Raw genomic sequence first — 20,253 nt, forward strand, 5'->3', positions numbered from 1 at the left:
GCACTCTGCACAACTCAGCTCATTGCAGCATGCTGTTTCCAGGATACCGTCTGCGGCATTCTGACAAATGATGCAAATTTGCACCGCATTTCTGTCCAAAAATCTGTCCCTGTCAAGCGGCAGTATTGCACGATGTTGTCGCGCTGCTCTGGATTGTATGCATTCTGCACTGATATCTAGACCACTTACACTGCTGCCGGCTGCGTGTGTAGGTGATCCATCATCACTCTGGTGGCTGGGTGCTGTCAGGAGTGCGGCACCTCGCAATGCTGTTTTTGGTTTTGCATGGTGCGCGCTTGCGCCCCTTTTTTTCTGGCTTGCACACACAGAGCAGTTTGTGCGATGGTGTGGCTCCCATTTGGTGACAGGTCCACAGCCACCTCCACAATGTTCTGCCTTTCTACTGGCTCTCTTTAGGGCTCGCTCGCACAAAATACAGATGTATGGTGGGTGGATGTCTGGGAAATCTTTCGAGATATCAATGCCATGTACAGATTTCAGCAGATCACTATATTTTTCCACACTATATCTAGTAGACTGCTTGAAACAGGAAAACTTTCTGCCACCGACTCGGCAGACTTCTTGCAGCAGCGATTTATGCTCATCCATGATCACTCTACGTCCTCACAACAACTGGAGAGTAACACAATTGCAGTTACGATCCAGTAAGTGTGGGAAATACCAAAAGTGTGGGAATATTGCAAACGCAAGTCACACGGAATTGATGCACGTCACGGAACGAAATTTTCTACAGCACCAGAACGGACACTTACCTACCCGATTCCAAATTATCTAAACGATACTCAATTCTGGGGATACTATTTGGGGCACAAACGTTGGCTCAAATTCTGCACGACGAACGTCCCAGGAGAGGAAAACAAACGTCCTCCAGAGACAAGGAAACAAATCGAAGCAGTGGTCGCGCGGCATGTACGCAGAGCTGAGGGAAAGGCAAAGCCGAAAAATCGAAAACTCAGGGCAAACCAAGCTGATTGGAGACGAAAAGTGGCGAAGTCTGTGGAATACTTAGCTGTCTAAAGCAATTCCTGGACGAAAATCATGAATTTTTACGCGTTCTCGGCCGCCATATTAAATGGGCCAAAATCGCGCAAAAAAACAGCCGTGACATGGATGCAGCTAATGGGGTCGTTTTCGGCACTTGTGCCAGTGGTTGTAAGACTTGCCCACTCACCCCCACTGTTAGGCGCTGCATCTGCCGCTAGGGTTTATCAGGTGTTAGCGGCCGTCGTGAATTCACTTCGGGAACGGATACGATAATTTACTTTTCTTTATCACCTTTCCACTACTTAACTTCAGTTTCATTGGTTTGTACCCTTTAGTTCCGTGTTTTCCCCACTGATGATAGGAACGAGAAAATCGATTCTGCGTTTCAATATTATTGTCATAAAAATACACGTTCATGTCGAACAAGTAACGTTGTTGTTTGATGTCTTCGGCCTTCATCCTATTCTTAGCTACAATAATAGGAACGATGAGAGTCGGGATTGTATATAGTAAACGTTGGGCTCGTTTATTTCTTTCCTGTCTTTGTTTTGATGCTGGATGGCCCACATTTACCAGCATTGAAAAAATGCCATCTCTTGAATTGTGCCCTGTCTTGAATAGTGTCCTCTCTTGAATAGTGCCCTCTCTTGAATCGTACCCACTCTTAAAAAGTGAACTCTCTTGAATAGTGCCCTCTGTTGAATAGTGCCCTCTGTAGAATTGTACCCTCTCTTGAATTGTACCCTCTCTTGAAAAGTGCCCTCTCTTGAACAGTGCCCTCTCTTGAATAGTGTCCTCTCATGGAGCACAATCTGTGATGCAAATTGAACACATTGTCCCCCATGGGTAGTATTCAGGCGAGTACGGTATATTATCACATATGAAGTACAACTTTCTTGGAGGCAGGAAACTTACGAGGGAAATATAAACTACAAATCTCAAGCTATGGACGAGATCGTTCTCGAGGTCTCTTCCATCTGAACGTGTTTGAAGCTATTTATAATGTTTAAACTACCCAGCCACCTTTGCGTAAACAAAAGAAGTTTTATTTCTCGCCGGCCGAGTGGAGCGAGGGAGGGGAGAAATGATTTCTCGCGCAACAAAATTATTTTTCTTGCGAATATGGAATCTGATGCTTTCTCTTTTTGTTGTTGTTTTTTTTGCTTGGCGCCTTCAGTCAGTTTTTGTGTCTCACCAGTGTCCACACTCTCCCACCCTTCATGTCTGCCCATCTTTTCCATTTCTTTCTTGGCTGTAGATATGTTGTGCCTGTTTTTATGCTGGCATCTTGCCACTTGGGGTTATACACCCGGTTTTTTCCCCCATTCGTGCGTTAGTCGGCGCGAGGGTTTTTTTCCGGCGGGCTCGGTCCAGAGAAATTAATCTGACGGTCCCAAGTGGTGCTTGTCCTGGCTTATTTTTATTAGATGAATGTACTAATTCCTTCCTCCTGGCGTCTGTCCCCTGTGATTGCTCCTAGTTTTCTTCTATATTCCGGTTCCCATCTGGCTGCGGCCTACTACCCTCACTCTGTGTGCTCCTGCCTCTAGTGTCTGGGTCCATGTCGTTATGTCGGTGTATGTGGAGCGAGAAAAATGTAATATATCTCAAGTTAGAAAAGAGTACATCGGCCTAACGAAAATGACGTTAAAGAAGCGATACGACGGACACATGACGTCAATGAGGCATAAGCGAATGGCGAAGAGTACCGAGTTGTCGAAGCACATCTGGGACCTGAAGCGCAGGAATGCCGGGTACAGCATCAGTTGGTCAGTTGTCACCCAAGCCCCAGCATACTCCAATGCCACCAAGCGCTGCCTTCGCTGTCTGCGTGAGAAGCTGGAGATCATGCATGCTAACAGAAGGGTGAACATCAACAAGCGATTGGAGCTAGTAGCCAAGTGCAGACATGAGAACAAATTCTACCTATCTAACTTCACATCTCCAGTTACATAAACCAGGATTACACCTGATGTCTGGCGCGGATCTTGCAGGTATATGCATAGAATCAGCGCTTGACTTTATTTGCCCTTAAGTTCTCTGATACCACTAGCACCTTACAACACTATATCAAGAACATTCATTGAGGTTTTGTAATCTTTGCTGTCTGATGATCTGAGTCACAGCCAACCCAAGCTCCGTATCCCATTCTTTTCTTTTGTATGAAGCTTGATCACTCTTTCGAGGACCACACCCAGCTTTCCCTGTGTGTATCTCTCAAGTAAGTTGTTTACTAACACTCCTGACCCCACTAGTTAGTGTAGAGTCCATTTGGTGTTTTTTTACACAGTGTGTGGTCTTCTTGTCTCACTTCTTACCTTCTCTTTTTCTCTTTCACTTTTCCTTACCTGTTCTTGTGAATACAGTCTTCGCTTAGTTCGTCACCTAGATGTAATGATTATCACCCCTGTGATGCTACCTATGTTTCATTTGGTCTGGTTGCTTGTAATTCATTTGTATTCGGAATGCCCGACAACTGGTTCATGAATTTCATAATCCTTATGGATGATATTGGCGAGGAATAGCTTGAGTTTGTAGTTTTTTCTTCATCTGATATATTTGGTCTATGTAAGGAGAAACAGGACTAAAGACCTACAAGTTACGCTTTTATATCCAATAAGACTCCTAAGACATTGGCGGATGTACATGTAGGTTGAAAACGATACTGGCAAGACCATCAGACTAAACGGTCAAACCACAATTCAAGGACGCATAGCAACATACCACACAACTTGGGCGGTTCTAAAGATTCAAAGATAGATCCTTCACAGTTGAGACTTTCAGCATGTGCTTGTCTTGGTTGCGGTCACCTTCCTTTCCTTATGTTTGTCTCCACATGTCTCTTTGTAGGGCTGTGTTCCCAATATAAATATATATTAAAAAAATGACTTATAACCTTTCAAACCAGCGCTTTGGCCGAGTGGTTGTGGGCTTGCCTGCGAATCACAAGGTCCCGAGTTCGAGACCCGCGCTGGAAGCAGGAAGCATGTACTGTGCTAGCAAATGCGCTGATGCATTCGTGAACCACTTTACATGCAGTCAACTGCGCCGACACCCACCGTCAACTGGGTACTCATTACTCGGAGTGAGGGTAACATGGATGCAGCTAACGAGGTTAGCCCCCTTGTCGGGCATTGGTTGTGAGACTTACCACCTCAACCTCGCCGCTAGGCGCTGCATCTACCACCCTGGTATCACAGGCATGGTGGTGGCCTGGCACATGCGAAAATTCCTAAGCTGGTTGACAGTGGTTGTGTTTCTGAACGGAATTGTATTGCCAGTGGTAACGCGGACGTGCAAACTTTATTATTACTTAGAACCTTTCAAACATAAAGACTGTTGGAGGGTACATCCAAGACATACGAGAGCTGATAGTCAGTATCGTTGGTCAGTGTCGTGCAATGTGTTCGATCTGATTGAAGTAACTGGTGGTGGTGGATATTATAGCGTTATATGTAGCTCTTGGGTCCTCTTTTCGCCTTATAAATTAGTTCATGGCTCTCCACCATAGTCTATCGTATCTGTATAAGAATTATATAACAGACGTATAGAAGTATCTCGCAAGAATACGTTGTGATTCTTTTTTAGTATTGTTCATTTGCAATTTTCGCTATACATTCTTTATAATGGTCAGTTTTGCAATTGTTAATCAGTACAACGTTGCTTCTTAAGAGAGCATGTCTGAGAATACCAAAGTATGTGTGCAAGTGGATCTCTCTGATTTCGCTCAAAATTTGCAGGTAGGTTGCCTTTGGGGTGTGGATCGACTGTGCAAAGCCCTTGAAAAAGTTTCTGAAGGGAACCTTGAAATTTGCATACCCCTCAAAAATGGCCGAAATATCACATTATTTATGGGTCTAGAAACGAGTCACGCCACAGCGTATACGAACAAGCTATGAACAAAACTCCATCAAGCCAACATTGCCTCACCTTAGAAGAGTTCCTGGAGCAGTACCGCTTAGCCACGCCAGCATCCCAGAAGACGAGGTCCATCACCCCCTGACGCCACAAATGATCGTCTTGAAAATAGCCAATTTACAAGCGCTGGCAAAACAGCCAGCTACGTCCTCAATTGGCCAGAACTATACACCGGCAGATAGTAGAACACCTCTTCTAGCGCTGAGGACATGTCTCCCATCTTCCTTTTGGGGTTTTCTTGAAATAAACTTTTTTGAATTTTTCCACTCGACCATGCTGAAATACGGCCAAAGTCATACCTGCGCAGGAAAGCTCGCCCCGTCGCGACGTCTCCTCAGCAATTTCTACTCCAAAACTACTCCCAAGGCCGCAGAACAAAGTGTAGTTTTGACTCTGACAAGGAAAAGCAGCGGTGATCACTTGTCACTCCAAACGACAAGCTTCTCCTTGCGCCACGAATAATTTTTTGTGCGACTGTTGATGCAAAAGTGACTGAAGGCCTGAGCGCAGTTTTTGAATTTTATTGCAAGATGCACGGTGAAACCACGTGCCTTGTGACGCAAGAATGCCAAGTCGCGTGGCCCACGGCTCACGAGATTTCAGAGTCACCTTCGTCAAGTGCGCTTGTTACTCGCCTTGAACGCCCGTTGGTCTGGAACAGGGAGCCGTATAGACCCGGGAGGCGACACGAGGCCTTCCGGGCCGACTATGATTGACTCGCGGCACTTTCTCCCACTTTTCCCTCAGATATCCCCGGTGCATGCCCTGAGTTATAAACCAACTACTCCGCGTACTTATGCCATGGGACTTTGGGAGTGCACTCCTTGGGGAACGGACACGTGCAGGATCGATAGGATCGTGGGAAATCGTAGCTCGAAAAGAAGAAGAAGAATGAACTACTTTTCCAAGTAATTAGTTGCATCTGATGATCGTGATTGAGGCAGAGAGTGCTGCTGATCGCGATCCAGATCCGGGTCAAGAATCACCTCCTGATCCTAAGGAAACCTCACCTGACGTAGATCTACGTTCTCTTCGCGTGAACGCTCAGTCTGTATTGGCTTGGGCCACAGGTATGGTTTGAATTCTAATTTTCTAATATTATATTTTTCAATTTGTCTTGAAACTTTCAACCTTGCTACTTAGCGGCTTCTGATCTGGTGCGCGTACTGCATAAAAAGTTGCGAATAATCATGAATTGGAAGAAATACTTGTGGGTTGATAGAGTGCAGTACTTGTTCAATGGTTTCTACAGAGCGTTCCGAATCCCAGCCGCTAAAAACCCACAGAAGGCAAGAAGCTGACTGCGGAGAAAGAAGACTCGTTTATGGTTGTTCTACAGCCGCTGCTGACGTCCATCAGCTCTGTCCTGCTCCCAGCTGCAGATAGGCCTGGATTTCAATGAGTCGTGTCCCAACTCCGGTGTGAACGATTTCCCGACGTCAAGACGAAGTGGGGTCAAGTCATGGGTGTTGCAAGGAAGCTATCACAAGATGATCCGGTATTGAGCGGTAGGTTTTGTAAAGCTGCTCTAACATTTGGATCCTATAAATTATAACATTAAATTATTATTTGTATTCACGAAGCCATGCCCAAGACGTGCGACATAGCGTGCGTTCGTGTGTATGTGTGTGCGTGCGTGTGTATATTGTGGGCGTGTGTGCGCGCTTGTGTATGTCGTTAAATGCCGCCAGAGCACCCCTACCTCCGGAACCATTCGAGTAGATCCATTTGGGGAGGGGCGGATGGGCGAATCCTGCTTGCCGCATTCAGTACTACATGAAAAAGTACTCACCCTAAGAAAACTGTGCGTGCGTCTCGTACACCCAACAAAAGTCAAGAGCTGGGAGTCGTACAAACCCATCAAAACCCTTGGGTGTGTGCGATCTCTGGTCAAGAGGGTGGGAACTGTTGCGTACATTTCCAACCAGGTCGTAGACGCGTCTGCAGTACAGTACGACCTCACACTTCACATAGTCATACGAGGATACAACTCTATTGATAGATAAGATAACGTGCTTGTAGATCTCTGCCATGCCAAAGTTGCATTCAGTAGAGGTAGTAGTCTCTGTCAAACGTGTTTGCCATTGGCTCACGGCACTTGTAGCAGCTGATCGGACGATGCAAATGGACTCCCAGTCCACATTAGCTGGTTCTTGATATGCCTTCGAAAATATACCATGGCACGCACTTTCCACTGTTGTTACATAGGGCCGGAAGTGTGTTGTCCTGAGCTTGCCACGATACTTTCCGATCTGTCCATCTCCTCTCTTTGTTAAGTTGAAATTATTTGAAGAGCTGATGGTTGGTAACTTGCTGGTCAGCTGGTAGGAATACGTTTGCAAGTGTTGCTGGTGATTTGTACGTTGAATTGCCGGAGTGACGTGGGCTTGAGTAGTCTTCCCCAGCAATGAACTGAAGAGTAGCATGCGTATTGAATTCTCTTGTTGCCGGTTCATCGGCCCCTCTCCATGACACCGGACTAGACTGAATTACTGGCGTCCCTTCATCGGCCTGCTTTTCGCCTCGAACTTCACGAGTCTTGAAATCTGGACCCAACATAATAAAAGTGGGACTCATTTGCGCAGGTCAGACGATAAATTGATGCAATAAGGGGTCATCGCGAAAGCAATAAGGGGTCATCCCTGAAAAAAACATTCATTTCGTACTCGGACCTCCTCTCCACCCTCCGAAATGAATGGACGACGAAAATCGCATGCATGTACATGTGTATGCATAGCGTCAGTCGACTGAGATTTTAGCTCCCCCCCCCCCCCCCCCCCCCCCCCCGGAACGATCTTCGTTTCAGGGACGACCAAAAACTTGTGTGACCACTGACTTTCTTTCTCTGTTATCAAGCAGTATGCATTATTTGTAACAGTAATTACTTGTCTGTGTCATGTGGATGCATTGTCTTATTTCCTTTTTCAGGCTACAGTACAACCAAGAGAACGAAATGTACGTCGCAATCAAGCTATGTCGTTGCCATCTTCTATGTGCCATGCGTTACCTGATGTGCCAGCCTGCTATGTCGGATACCGCTAACCATGCACCGACTAGGCGCCAGGCGCGAACTGATGGTGGTGGTGGTGGTGAGAAGGAGAGCTCTGTGCCAGAATAACTTTGCAGTTTAGAGAGGGTGTCTGGGCAGGCGTGTATTTACCCCCATATTGCCAGGTGTGTATTTACCACCATATGAACCAACCATAAGTGCAGTTGCAGTGGAGTCTTCAACTTCATTCTCCCGAGTCAAGCTCCTTGTGAAGACATCTAAGAAGAAGATTGCGTGATGAGTCCAGCCGGGACGAAAGGTACGTCGCAATCAAGCTATGTTGTTGCTGTGTCATCTGCTATGCGCCATACGCTACCTGATGTACCAGCCTGCTATGTCGGACACCACTCACCCTGCATCGACTAGGCGCCAGACGCGAACTGATGATGGTGGTGGTGGCGGGAAGGAGAGCTCTGTGCCAGAATAACTTTTCAGTTTAGAAAGCGTGTGTAGGCAGGTGTGTATTTACCGCCGTATGAATCAACCACAGTACGATCAGCTGACATTATAACTTATAAGGATGATCTCGTGCAGCGATATTATTGATATTTTTTAAGTCTTTTCTAAGGACTCTCCACTGCAGCGTTTTCTTTCCACTCGGTTCTCTTCTTTTCATCGCTCAGCTTGCACTTACAATGCTTATACATACTGATCAATCCCGTTCAATTTTCCGTACATTTTTCTCAAAATCCATAGCGCGGACGAAGTAGTGATTTTCCGTACAAATATGGAAAATACGGAAGGTTGATAGCACTGTGTTGAGGCAGCTATTGTTGACTTTATTTGGAATTAATTCTGTCGTATTTGCACACATTCCTGAGTACATTGTATTACTACTAGCATCCAATGTGTGTTATCTGTGCGAGCTTCTAACCTTGTGAACATTCACCGAAGGTTCGGTTGGTGGCGCACAAGATCTTCCGGGATGGCTCTTGCGGGCTCTCAGCCCTGCGTTCACTGCATAAAACTTGGCAGAACAGTTCAAGTTTCAATTTAGGCCATTTCCTCACTCTGTGACTCCCAATATTTCACATGTGCAATGATTATAAGTATTGTAGATCACTGGGACAGCGCCACTTTGTTAGCCGATGTTAGTCCTGAAGAAAAATTGACTTCATTGCCCTAAAGGTGAGAAGAAATTGGGACTATTTGTGAAGGAAAACTTTGGAAAATGTAATTTCGAATAAAAGTCATTTCGTTTATCTGGATAGGTCCAATATTTCACAAATGTGCAATATAAGTATTGTAGATCACTGGGACAGGGCAACTTGGTCTGTCGAAGTTAGTCACGAGGAAAAAAATTACTTCATTGCCCTAAAGGTGAGAACAAATTGAGACTATTTGTGAAGGAAAACTTTGGAAAATGTAATTTCGAATATAAGTCATTTCGTTTATCTGGATAGGTCCAATATTTCACAAATGTGCAATATAAGTATTGTAGATCACTGGGACAGGGCAACTTGGTCGGTCGAAGTTAGTCAAGAGGAAAAAAATTACTTCATTGCCCTAAAGGTGAGAAAATATTGAGGCAATTTGTAAAGAAAGGATTACCTCATCTTAGGTGGTCAAAGTGCCTCAGAGTTCGAGTGGCAGTGCAAAGCCGGTGAGTAAGCCAGTGAACAAGACCCTTTATTAGTGAACTCCTCAGCGATGGCCACAGATGGCTGTATTTCGGCAATGGAGATCGAAAGTCTGACCACAATTGTTCAGCGAAAGGACGAAGACGACGCGCTATGTACGGATTTCCCGCGCGCTATGACCTATGTACGGACTTGTCCCACACCGAGCAGGTCGTAATATTTTGAATCGTTGAGTCGATCATGGTTGTGCACAAGTGATGCGCGTGTCGCCTCCCGGGTCTATACGACTCCCTGGTCTGGAAGTGATCCCACTTGTGTTGTTTCTGCGCTCAAGAACACGCTGGGAGTGTTGTAGGCCTACGGACCGGGACTTTCCCTGACCATGTAGGTCGAAGACCAGTGAAATGATGATGAAATCACATTCTTTATGACGTAAGAAATCTCTCATGCAGTTCACGCGACAAGTGCGTGCAGTCAGTGCTACTCGCGTGCCAGTCAACACAGGAACCGAGCTAGCCGCTTTTGTCGAGCATCGACATGAAAACAAGGGACTTTTACTGTTGGACTATGTTCGGGATTGCAGGAGGTAAGTGTGAAAGATGAATAACTCTCCATGCTGTACAGGGCATATTTCAACGGCTTGCTGCCATTGCAACACTCCTAGGACAGTTTGTTGGGGTACTCAGCAGTTCACGCAGGAAATGAAGCTCATCCAGTTACCTCTGCCATCATGGTCTGTTCCGAGTAGCGTTCCAGGCACTTTCACGATCATTGGCCGCGTATCGTGATGCAGGAAGCGTCATCCTACGTCACAGAGCAAGCGATCTCACCGTGCATCTTGCAACAAAATTCAAAAACTGCGCTCAGGCCTTCAGTCACTTTTGCATCAACAGTCGCACAAAAAATTATTCGTGGCGCAAGGAGAAGCTTGTCGTTTGGAGTGACAAGTGATCACCGCTGCTTTTCCTTGTCAGAGTCAACACTATACTTTGTTCTGCGGCCTTGGGAGTAGTGTTGGAGTAGAAATTGCTGAGGAGACGTCGCGGAGGGGCGAGCTTTCCTGCGCAGGTATGACTTTGGCCGTATTTCAGCATGGTCGAGTGGAAAAATTCAAAAACGTTTATTTCAAGAAAACCCCAAAAGGAAGATGGGAGACATGTCCTCAGCGCTAGAAGAGGTGTTCTACTATCTGCCGGTGTATAGTTCTGGCCAATTGAGGACGTAGCTGGCTGTTTTGCCAGCGCTTGTAAATTGGCTATTTTCAAGACGATCATTTGTGGCGTCAGGGGGTGATGGACCTCGTCTTCTGGGATGCTGGCGTGGCTAAGCGGTACTGCTCCAGGAACTCTTCTAAGGTGAGGCAATGTTGGCTTGATGGAGTTTTGTTCATAGCTTGTTCGTATACGCTGTGGCGTGACTCGTTTCTTGACCCATAAATAATGTGATATTTCGGCCATTTTTGAGGGGTATGCAAATTTCAAGGTTCCCTTCAGAAACTTTTTCAAGGGCTTTGCACAGTCGATCCACACCCCAAAGGCAACCTACCTGCAAATTATGAGCGAAATCGGAGAGATCCACTTGCACACATACTTTGGTATTCTCAGACATGCTCTCTTAAGAGCGTCGTGCGAAGGCTTGTTCGATGCATTCTTATATTCCCGTCGCTCCTACTTCGACTATCATTTTTTAAAGAGAAAACGTCCTATGCGTTACTACTAATGAGAAATTATGACTGACAAGGATGTGGAAACATGCGAAGAACGGAGCTGCGACACGGTATAATTATTGTGATGTGATGTGATGTAGATTCATAGATGTGTTGGAGCTAGGTGTCAGGTCGTCGAATGTTTCAATATCCTTGTCAGTTTTGTGCCTTGTTGTCCCACTATCTGACTGTATATTACCTCGTTACCATGGTGAACTGTTAGTCATAACTAGTGACTAATAGTGATTTTTAAAAAACCTTTACATGTTCCTGCTATTGTTATTCACATTGCATTTTCATCACAGGTATTTCTTTTTTCGTGATATTTCAATAAAACCTTCGTGAAGATAATGCTTCAGCTGGTTCTGCTTTTTGCAATCCTTTAACTGTCGTCACTTCTTCACCTTTTTGCATAGAGCCTTATTAGCAGTTCTGTAGAATATTTTGCTCAGTGTTTCCCGACTTTCCTTCAAGCCTTGTTGTCGTACTATCTGACTGTACGTTTTCTCGTTACCTTGGTGGACTACTAGTCATAACTAGTAACTTATAGGCGCTTTTCTCTTTACATGTCACTACTACTGTTCTACGCTTGGTAAGATTCGATTTCAAGAGGGTCTTTATTGTATTGCATTGTCACTGTGGGCTGTTTGTATTCTGCGAGTAAGATCCTAGCTTAAGCCTATGCTGAGCCGTACGCCGCAGCATTTCTGTCTCCAGTTGCCTGCGCAGTGAGTCCACACGATGGTATGACATCTCCTAATGCATGCACACAGACCTTGGTCGTATGGTAGGATGGCCTCAAGCACGCAAACGCCTCAGCCTTTATTGGAGACGCGCAAACTGCCAGTAGCTGTATTGCCACGGCAGAATGCGGAACACAAGCCTGCATTGAGCACCAAGTAAAATCCACACGAACACCACGATGGGAAAGCCCCCTGTTTGCAACGCATATGTCGCAGTTTGACCGAATTTATCCTTATTTGACAGACAGACTACTTCAAGTGTATGTATATAATAAAGTACGGTGGGAGTATGATTTTGGTACGTTCTAGTCTCTCCTCTGCTGCATCCCTTATTCAGGCCAGTGTGTCTGGCCATCATCTGTTGCTTCTGCCAATCCATGGTATGGTTCACCTGAAAATATAAACCCACTGAGATTTGTAGCAATGAGCTTTCGCCAATGTAATTTGCATGGCATCTGTATATTAATTCAATAACAACCCGGGCCATATTAAAATATGAAATGACTCGATGTACGAAATTCAGGATTTGAAAGAACTTTTGTCTTGCAGATTTATTTGATAGTGCTTCTCCGTGTGCTAAACTGTTATTTTTATTATTTTTTATTATGACAAGATAATATACAAATTCTTAGAAAAGATGTACAGCATTTCCGGCTAGTATTTGCACACAATAACCAATTACATGTACGAAGAGAATTCATTCAGCATTAGGGTACTTCTGCCTTATAGCTGAAACTGCACATGATGGTGTTCATTATCGGACACCTCGCCCTAGTTTCCCGAATACCAGCCATATGTATTGTCAGTATGCTGCATAACGGTACGAGCTGCAGTGGGGAACAAAAGAGTAGAACTTCCTGTTGTTAGTCTCACATGTCAGCGTAATTTCAGTGCAACAGCAGAACACTACAACACAATTATTTTTGACGAAAAATAACCTGGCTATATCTTTGCCCTAGGGAACAGCATTTTGTTGATGAGAAAATATATTTCTGCAATACAACATTCTTGACAGTATTAAACTATTAGCACCTACAGGTTTTCAAATTCGGATGGCTTCGATCCAGCCGGCTGATGGATCGTGTTCAAATAGCCGCGCAGCGCAGTATACAATGCATGCTGGTTGCTGCAGCCTTCCTCGAACTGTGAGGTGCAAGTACTGCAGCCACACTCACCAATCGCTGTCGATTCCTGAACATCTTTGCAGAAAATGCAGTCGTTCCACAATCACTGAACGGCGCATTTGCCACATTGACACCAGGACATAGTGCCTACGCGATCGGCAGTTGTCCAGCATTCCTCTAAGCAAACAGCAAGGTCAGTGTCGGCAGCAGCCGCTGCAGCTTCGGCAGCATTTACACCAACTTTCTCCGCACTCGCCATCTCCATGATCTCATCCTCGGAATATTCAGGTTTCTTCGCGTATGCGAGGACATCACTGGCTTCCAACTCGCTCTCCTCGGATTCACTGTCATCTCCTGACAAGGAGCTAGACCTACCCTGAATCGTCTCCGCTCATACTGTTTCTGCCTTGGACATTCACGTCTTCACTTTTTTCTCCGTCCAACTCCATGTAAAACTTCCGAGCTCCAGGAGCTCCTCTATCTCTTTGATGTCACGGTTCCGTGACGCCTTGGTGGCGCCAAAAACAGGGGATCTAAGTGATCTTTCAGCTGCGTACTTCTCGGGTTATAGTCACAGGATGAAGATGAGACATACACCATTTGACTCGGCTGATGTTTCTCAATAGCATAATAATTATTATCTGATTTTGACTTTAGGGTGAACTTCCCCAGCTAAAAAAAGTAAAAAGCCTGCGAGTTGAGAAAGAGCAGGAGCTACTATTAAACATTGTGGTGGAAACGTTTGTGGAGCGTTTTCTGGGCATAACGGAAAATCGGGTGGAATTCTCACTTTGATACCAGCACGCACAGTAGTAAGAGATAGTACCCGACAAAACAATACACTCTTGCATTCTTGGCTTGTGTACTATGTTCACGTCAAGCGCTCATTATCCGGAGCTGTATTTTATGTGTTTGTACCAGGCGACATGCTTTTTTCAAAACCTTCCCACCTGTAAGTACGTGCATATGAAACCTAGTGGCACGGAAATATAGGTAACATAACGGAGATCCATATTAATTTTCATGATTCCTTCTCCATCGTTGTCAGATGGTGCTGATTTTCGTGTTTGGCAAAACGCATTATAATTATAGCGATAGTGACACACCTCCTCGCGCTGAAATGCCGTGTCTGTGAAAAGGTAATCAATACTAATAAAAATGTCGATACATCTTGTTCTTCTGACACGCAGAACTCACTGGCTTGTCTGTTTGAGCACTCCAGCAAGTTAGATTCAGGCCTAATATAAATCTGGGTTAGGAACCATTATTGTCAATGTCATTGATATCAAATTCGGCCTCATCGTCTGTGTGATGCTCTAATCGATGTGTTCTTGAATCATTTCTTTTTATTATGTGCGAGTATATACCCGGTATCCTCATTATTTTTTCGACTCTCGAAACAAATTCCGTCTCTTCACCTAACCTAGGTGCAGGCTCGCACCCTCATAATTATGGGAAGTGGTATGCTGAAGTGGTCGCGCTGAAATGCCTCGCGCTGTAGTGCACGCGCTGTCGCGGGATGGAATCGTAGTTGTTCACGACTTGTGTGTGAACAACTGACAACAGGGGTGTGAACTATCTGTCATGTGGTTCCACCAGCTTCTCAAATCTACATGTAGTTCTAGACTTGGAAAAAGTTGAGTTCCAGACCTGCCGTCAACGTTGCGTATATCTGCCATTAGGCATTAGACACGATCCAGGTATGCGTAAATGCTAGCAACATTACATCGCTGCAACACTACACGAAAATCTAAATGTTCATGTCCAATGTGCGGACAGCCAACTACGTCGTCAATATACAGGCTCATCAGGTGATCTGAGTGGAGTGTACTCAGTGGAGTGAGCTAAGGATCATGAACATCTTACGAGAGTATAATTATACATATGGACTTCCCTGTGGCTAGTGATCTGCCATTCAGAGTTTCGATTCAATCGGGGCAGTACTGTTCGCCACAGCAGACTTGCTCGCTGCTGTTACTGTCGCCATGTATGGGTAATCAGCACGAGCGTCCTATTGAGCTACTCGCATCATCCAAGTGATGTATACTACTCCTTTTCATATCGAATATATACTCAAGTACACCAGTAGTGCTGGACAGCTTTCAAACTCCTTCTGTACTAATAGTACTATCTCTATACTATAAGAGATTTGTTTGGAATGTACCTGCGCGGCTGCCCGTGCCTCACACAAATCTGTCAGGCAGAAGCTCATTAGACCCAGGGGGGTGTCAGGGACAGATGGAATCCAGTTGCCAACCAGCTGACATGAGCATACACTGTACTCAGGTAGACTTTGACTGGCGTTCGATGTGTTTGGCAAATCGCCCGACGGTTCCTGGACGCCTTGGAAAGAAATGCGTTGCCGGAGAATGAAATTTAGTAAGAACCATATTTCTGTGATGACTTGCAGCTGCTTGTAACTCGTATTAGCTTTGTTGTATATAGTGCGTACAGAGTGGAATGGAGACGCAAAGCCATTGGCGTGCATACGGGTTTTAGAGGTGAGTCATTATTTCCTGGCGGTGCGATTGGACGATTTGTTGGATGCCGCTGAACAACTGACGGGCATAGATTGGGGAGGTGGACAATGCATTTTGCTAACTTACCTATCCTGGTCTCATCAAAAACTATTATGGGACATATTCGTGTGATGAAATATGCCTCAGGATATGTGACATCACATGAGCATGCGTTCCTGCATGTACATTTAGGTGAAGGGACAGAATTTGTTTCGAGAATCGAAAAATAATGATGATACCGGTATAAAAAATATAAAAAATTCACGGTTCGCGTGAGTCTCGGCTGGAAGCCGAGTTATCCGCATCCGTAGGAACGCCACCACCCATCAAGGATCAAGGCGCAGATGCAGCTTCTAAAGCGGTGGGAGGTGAATAGATCAGCTGACCAGAAAGTGGTCAAAGACCAAAAATCCCATTCACTGCATCCATGTTCTTCTCGTGCCAGGCCACGAGTTTCCAATAATTATTAATCTTATTAAAAGCATGTCCGCGTAGGTGGCGGGGTGCCACTATCGCTTATGCCATTCAGGATTGATGTCTGAAGAGTAATACGATACAATGAAATGACAGAAGTGACGTCAACAAAAGCCGTTAGCAACAACACCAATATGACTAATGGAAAACTTCATCCAAAGTATAGAATATGCATACAACATGTCTGGTCAGTCCTGTTAGGTGGGGCGGGCTCCACGCCATGCCTGTCGGTCCGCTGCCATTGTGCGGACTGCGTCAACATCTAGCGGCTGGTGGTGGGTAATTCCATGCCATGATAACAGTTCCGTCTGCAAGACCGTTACCAAACCAACTGCCAACTGTGGAGGAGCAGTTGGGGCCAAACGAAAGATATGGCCAGCGCGACTGTAGCGCTGCCTTGTGATCATCTCACGCAACAGCGTACAGCGATCATTTCCGTCCGCCATCATTGAGGAGTGGAATCGCCTTCCTCCAGAGCTCATCACAGCACCACCTACTCTACCTTACCTCCAGTAGTTCAAAGAAGACGTTCATAAGTATCTGCGATCTGCTGACTGGCATTGCGCCTCTACGCACCTGTGATTATCTGTGTGTGTGTGTGTGTGTGTGTTTGTGTGTGTGTGTGTGTGTGTGTGTGTGTGTGGCTGTGTGTGTGCATGCATTCGTATGCATGCGTGTGTGTGTGCGTGTGTGTATAGTTTGTATGTGTGTGTATGTGTGTGCGTGTGTTTGTGTGTGTTTGTGTGTATAGTACTTGTATGTGTCACAGTGTGTGTTTGTGTGTGTGTATAGTACGTGTGTAATACTTCCGTGTGTGTGTGCGTGGCTGTGCGTGTGTGTGTGAACGCGCGCGTATGTGTGTGTATGATTTCGGATACCTGCTGCTGGGCGTATGCAGTCATTGTATGGTGTACCTGAACCTCAACTTTTTTCCTCTCATTGAACAACATTCCGTAACCGTGCTGCCACCCTTACTTCACATTTGCTCTGCAGTGCTCCTGCTCATTTTTCTATTTTCGTATTTTTCTGTTTGGCGCGCATGAGCAGTGCTGAGGCCGAGACCCCTGGTCGGTTTAGTTGCTCTTGCCCCGCCTCCACTCCTTCGGCTGCCATCGCTATGCGCATCTCTGTGCGTTTTTGCCGGCGTTTGCACCAAGATGGTTTGTGGTTATCTTGTAAAAAAATAAATTAAAAAAATCTCGCTGATGGGGACAGCTCCGCAGCGCTTATACAGAGTGTCATTGCTAATTCGTTTAGGGTACCGCATGTCGATGATGCTCCTCAGCTGGGTCCAGTGGAACGAATCCATTCGCGCGAGCTCCGACATCGGTAGGCCCCAAGTGCCGCAGTTGTAGGTAAGGACTGGGATGACGTAGGCGTTGTAGAGCCTCAGCCGAAGACCTTCCTCCGGGTCCAGATCTTGAGGAGTGAGTTGAAGGCGGCGGCGGCCAGTTGACGCCTCCGAGCAGCATCTTCGGCGTCACCCAGGAGGGAGCCTAGTTTGCGGACAGTACGCCACGTTTCTTGGTTCCTTTCGGGAAATCGGGCGACGGTGGTATGCTCTGTCTTGGAGGGATTAACGTTCAGGTTCCATCTCGCAAGAACTGCTGGACCCTGTTGTTCAACTTCACTGAGAAACGTCTCAACCCGGCTCACAAAATCAACATCGTCCGAGTATGCGATATCCAGCGGCAGGTCATTGTCCACAGCAGGGCGAGAAGGCAGCTCCTGTCGTAGGTCCCGGAGAGCAGCCTCCAGGTAAATGGTGAAAAGCACTGGAGAGAGACTGTCCCCTTGAGAGACTCCGACATTTGTCTTGAAGGAGCGTTTCGATGCACCTTTCACACGAGGTTCAAGCCAGGTTTCAGTCAACAGTATACGGATCATTCGGAGCTCACTTTCTTGGAGGAAGGATTCAAGGATCCTCATCAGGACATCGCGGCGGACAGTGTCAATTCCCAATATGTGGATGGACGTATTGAATCGCTGCGTCATACTGCATAGCCATCTATGGCACCGCACCACATCACTTTTGCTGCGGCCACGGCGAAAAGCACTTTGGGATGTAGCCATGTACTGATCAACCGCTGGCTGTATCCTCTCCAGCACATTTTCACTAACATTACCGGTATACTCGCACATACAGTAATTTAAAAAAATGATTCACGAACACATTGATCAGAGCATCACAGAGACAATGAGGCCAAACTTGAGAACAATGACATTGCAAATAATGTTTCCACACCCAGATTTATAAAAGGTCTGAATCTAACTTGCTGGAGTGCTCAAACAGACAAGCCAGTGAGTTCTGCGTGTCAGAAGAATAAGATGTATCGACAGTTTTGATTAGTATTGATTACTTTAATTTCATTCTTTGGTGCTGGCCGCTTCAATGCGCTTACCGAATCCCTTCGAACAAGTCATATCCCCAATTCATTTCGCCAGAAACTTAGCAAATTCATTCATCTTGGGCACCCTATAAGAAGACGTAAGGGTCTGTTGGGAATGCCCAAGTAAAATAATACAATACAATACAAATACCTTTACACAGACACAGGTAGATAACCTGGGTGATGCGCTGAAGACACGTTTACATTGTCATAATACCGCCCTGGAAGTAGTTTGTCCTACTACTAGGACCTAGACTCTGTGTGTCACATCTTTCCCACCTGCTCATACTGGACATGTATAACAATAAGTTCAGGCATTCACGGTTCGCTGTCAGGTGACGGCAACACATATAGCATGGAATACTGAATGTTACTAATTACTTTTGAATGTTCCTATTTTTCGATTTACTCACTGTACAGCGTGCTGCCTCATGGTAGTATGTATTTGGTTGGAGAACCAAGCTGCGGAAGGTAATAACTTATTCATTAATTTTATACTTTTACTAATAATCACAAAACAGCTGGTAATTTGAACACTCGGCGAGGTGACAAAGGTTTAAGGATGGCAAGAAACAGAATCAGCTGAAGTTTCATATTACGAGGGCTCTATTGATATGTCACAAACGGATTCTGGAGAAAGTGGTGATAGGCAAAGAAATAACTATGAAGTAAATAGAATATGCAGAACAAAAATAGGAACGATGAAAAATGCATCGAACTAGCTTTCACACAACGATCATCAGGAAGCATCGTTCTACTACTGAACATACAACACATGCAACACATACTTTAACGAGAGAGCTTGGAAGCTCAGGGCCCTACGATATGCTTTTTTGCCTTGATGACCTAGACAAAAAAAGCATAGGGATGTTATAAATCCTTATAAGTTTCTACTTTTTGTTTTTAGACATAACCTGGGATTCGAACCCGCACTATCGCCCTGCATGCATCCCCCGATACACTTCGCATACATACTAATTCTTCCAAGTTGCTTTACGTTATGATCTTGTATTTGAAAGCCCTATTTGAACATGCATTGTGGCCAGCCGTCTTTGATTGTACGGTACGGTAGGGATAGGTACGGGACAGGCACTGGACATGTACGGGACAGGTATGGTCGAGGGTAATAAGACACCGTCTATTTATTTATTTATTTATTCAACATCTCCTGGCCCCTCCGAAGACTGCCAATAAACATGAGAGGTCAGGTGATAGCCAACCACGGCAAGCTAAAAGGGAGAAAAAGAAAGATGCTGTCAGAGAGGGAAAGGAGATAGGGAGAGAAAAAGAAAGGGAGGCACATTAGTAATACATGGGATCACTTCGGATGAGACAGTGTGGAAAGCTGGACTTTGAATTTCCTGATATCCTGGCATGTCTTAATGCTAGTAGGCAGGTTAGACCAAAGGGAGTATGCTGAGAAGAAAGGGGATTTCAAAAACAGAGAGGAACTAGCTCGGGGCAGTGATAAGGCATTGCGTGTTGGTCTAGTGGTAACAAACCAGTTGTACTTGGCAATATGTTTCGGGACTTGGGCTAGGAAGATTTTTTGCACAAGGATACAAAGATGCTGCTGATGTCTACCGCCTTGATGACGGCAAAAAAAGAAAAAGGATGTTATAAATTTTTCAATTCACCTATTTTTTCGGCATTACATGGGATTCGAACCCGCACTATCGCCCTACATGCATTCCGCCATACACTTCGCATTCATACTCATTCTTCCAAGTTGCTTCACGTTATGAT

General features: G+C 45.4%; 1 protein-coding gene and 1 long non-coding RNA gene across 2 annotated transcripts; one reads left to right on the forward strand and one right to left on the reverse strand.

The window, feature by feature from the left end:
* Positions 1 to 6,226: 6,226 nt before the first annotated feature.
* On the forward strand, positions 6,227 to 8,720 carry LOC135811939 (uncharacterized). The gene is made up of 2 exons (XR_010552724.1): positions 6,227 to 6,431; positions 7,852 to 8,720. It is a non-coding gene; the product is annotated as an uncharacterized LOC135811939 (long non-coding RNA).
* Positions 8,721 to 17,506: 8,786 nt separating this feature from the next.
* LOC135812971 (uncharacterized) lies at positions 17,507 to 18,112 on the reverse strand. The gene has a single exon (XM_065326189.1). The coding sequence runs from the start codon at positions 18,110 to 18,112 to the stop codon at positions 17,507 to 17,509; it is 606 nt and encodes a 201-aa protein (XP_065182261.1).
* Positions 18,113 to 20,253: the final 2,141 nt, after the last annotated feature.

This window comes from Sycon ciliatum, chromosome 3, assembly GCF_964019385.1.
Source record: "Sycon ciliatum chromosome 3, ocSycCili1.1, whole genome shotgun sequence".
In the NCBI taxonomy this organism is placed as follows: domain Eukaryota; kingdom Metazoa; phylum Porifera; class Calcarea; order Leucosolenida; family Sycettidae; genus Sycon; species Sycon ciliatum.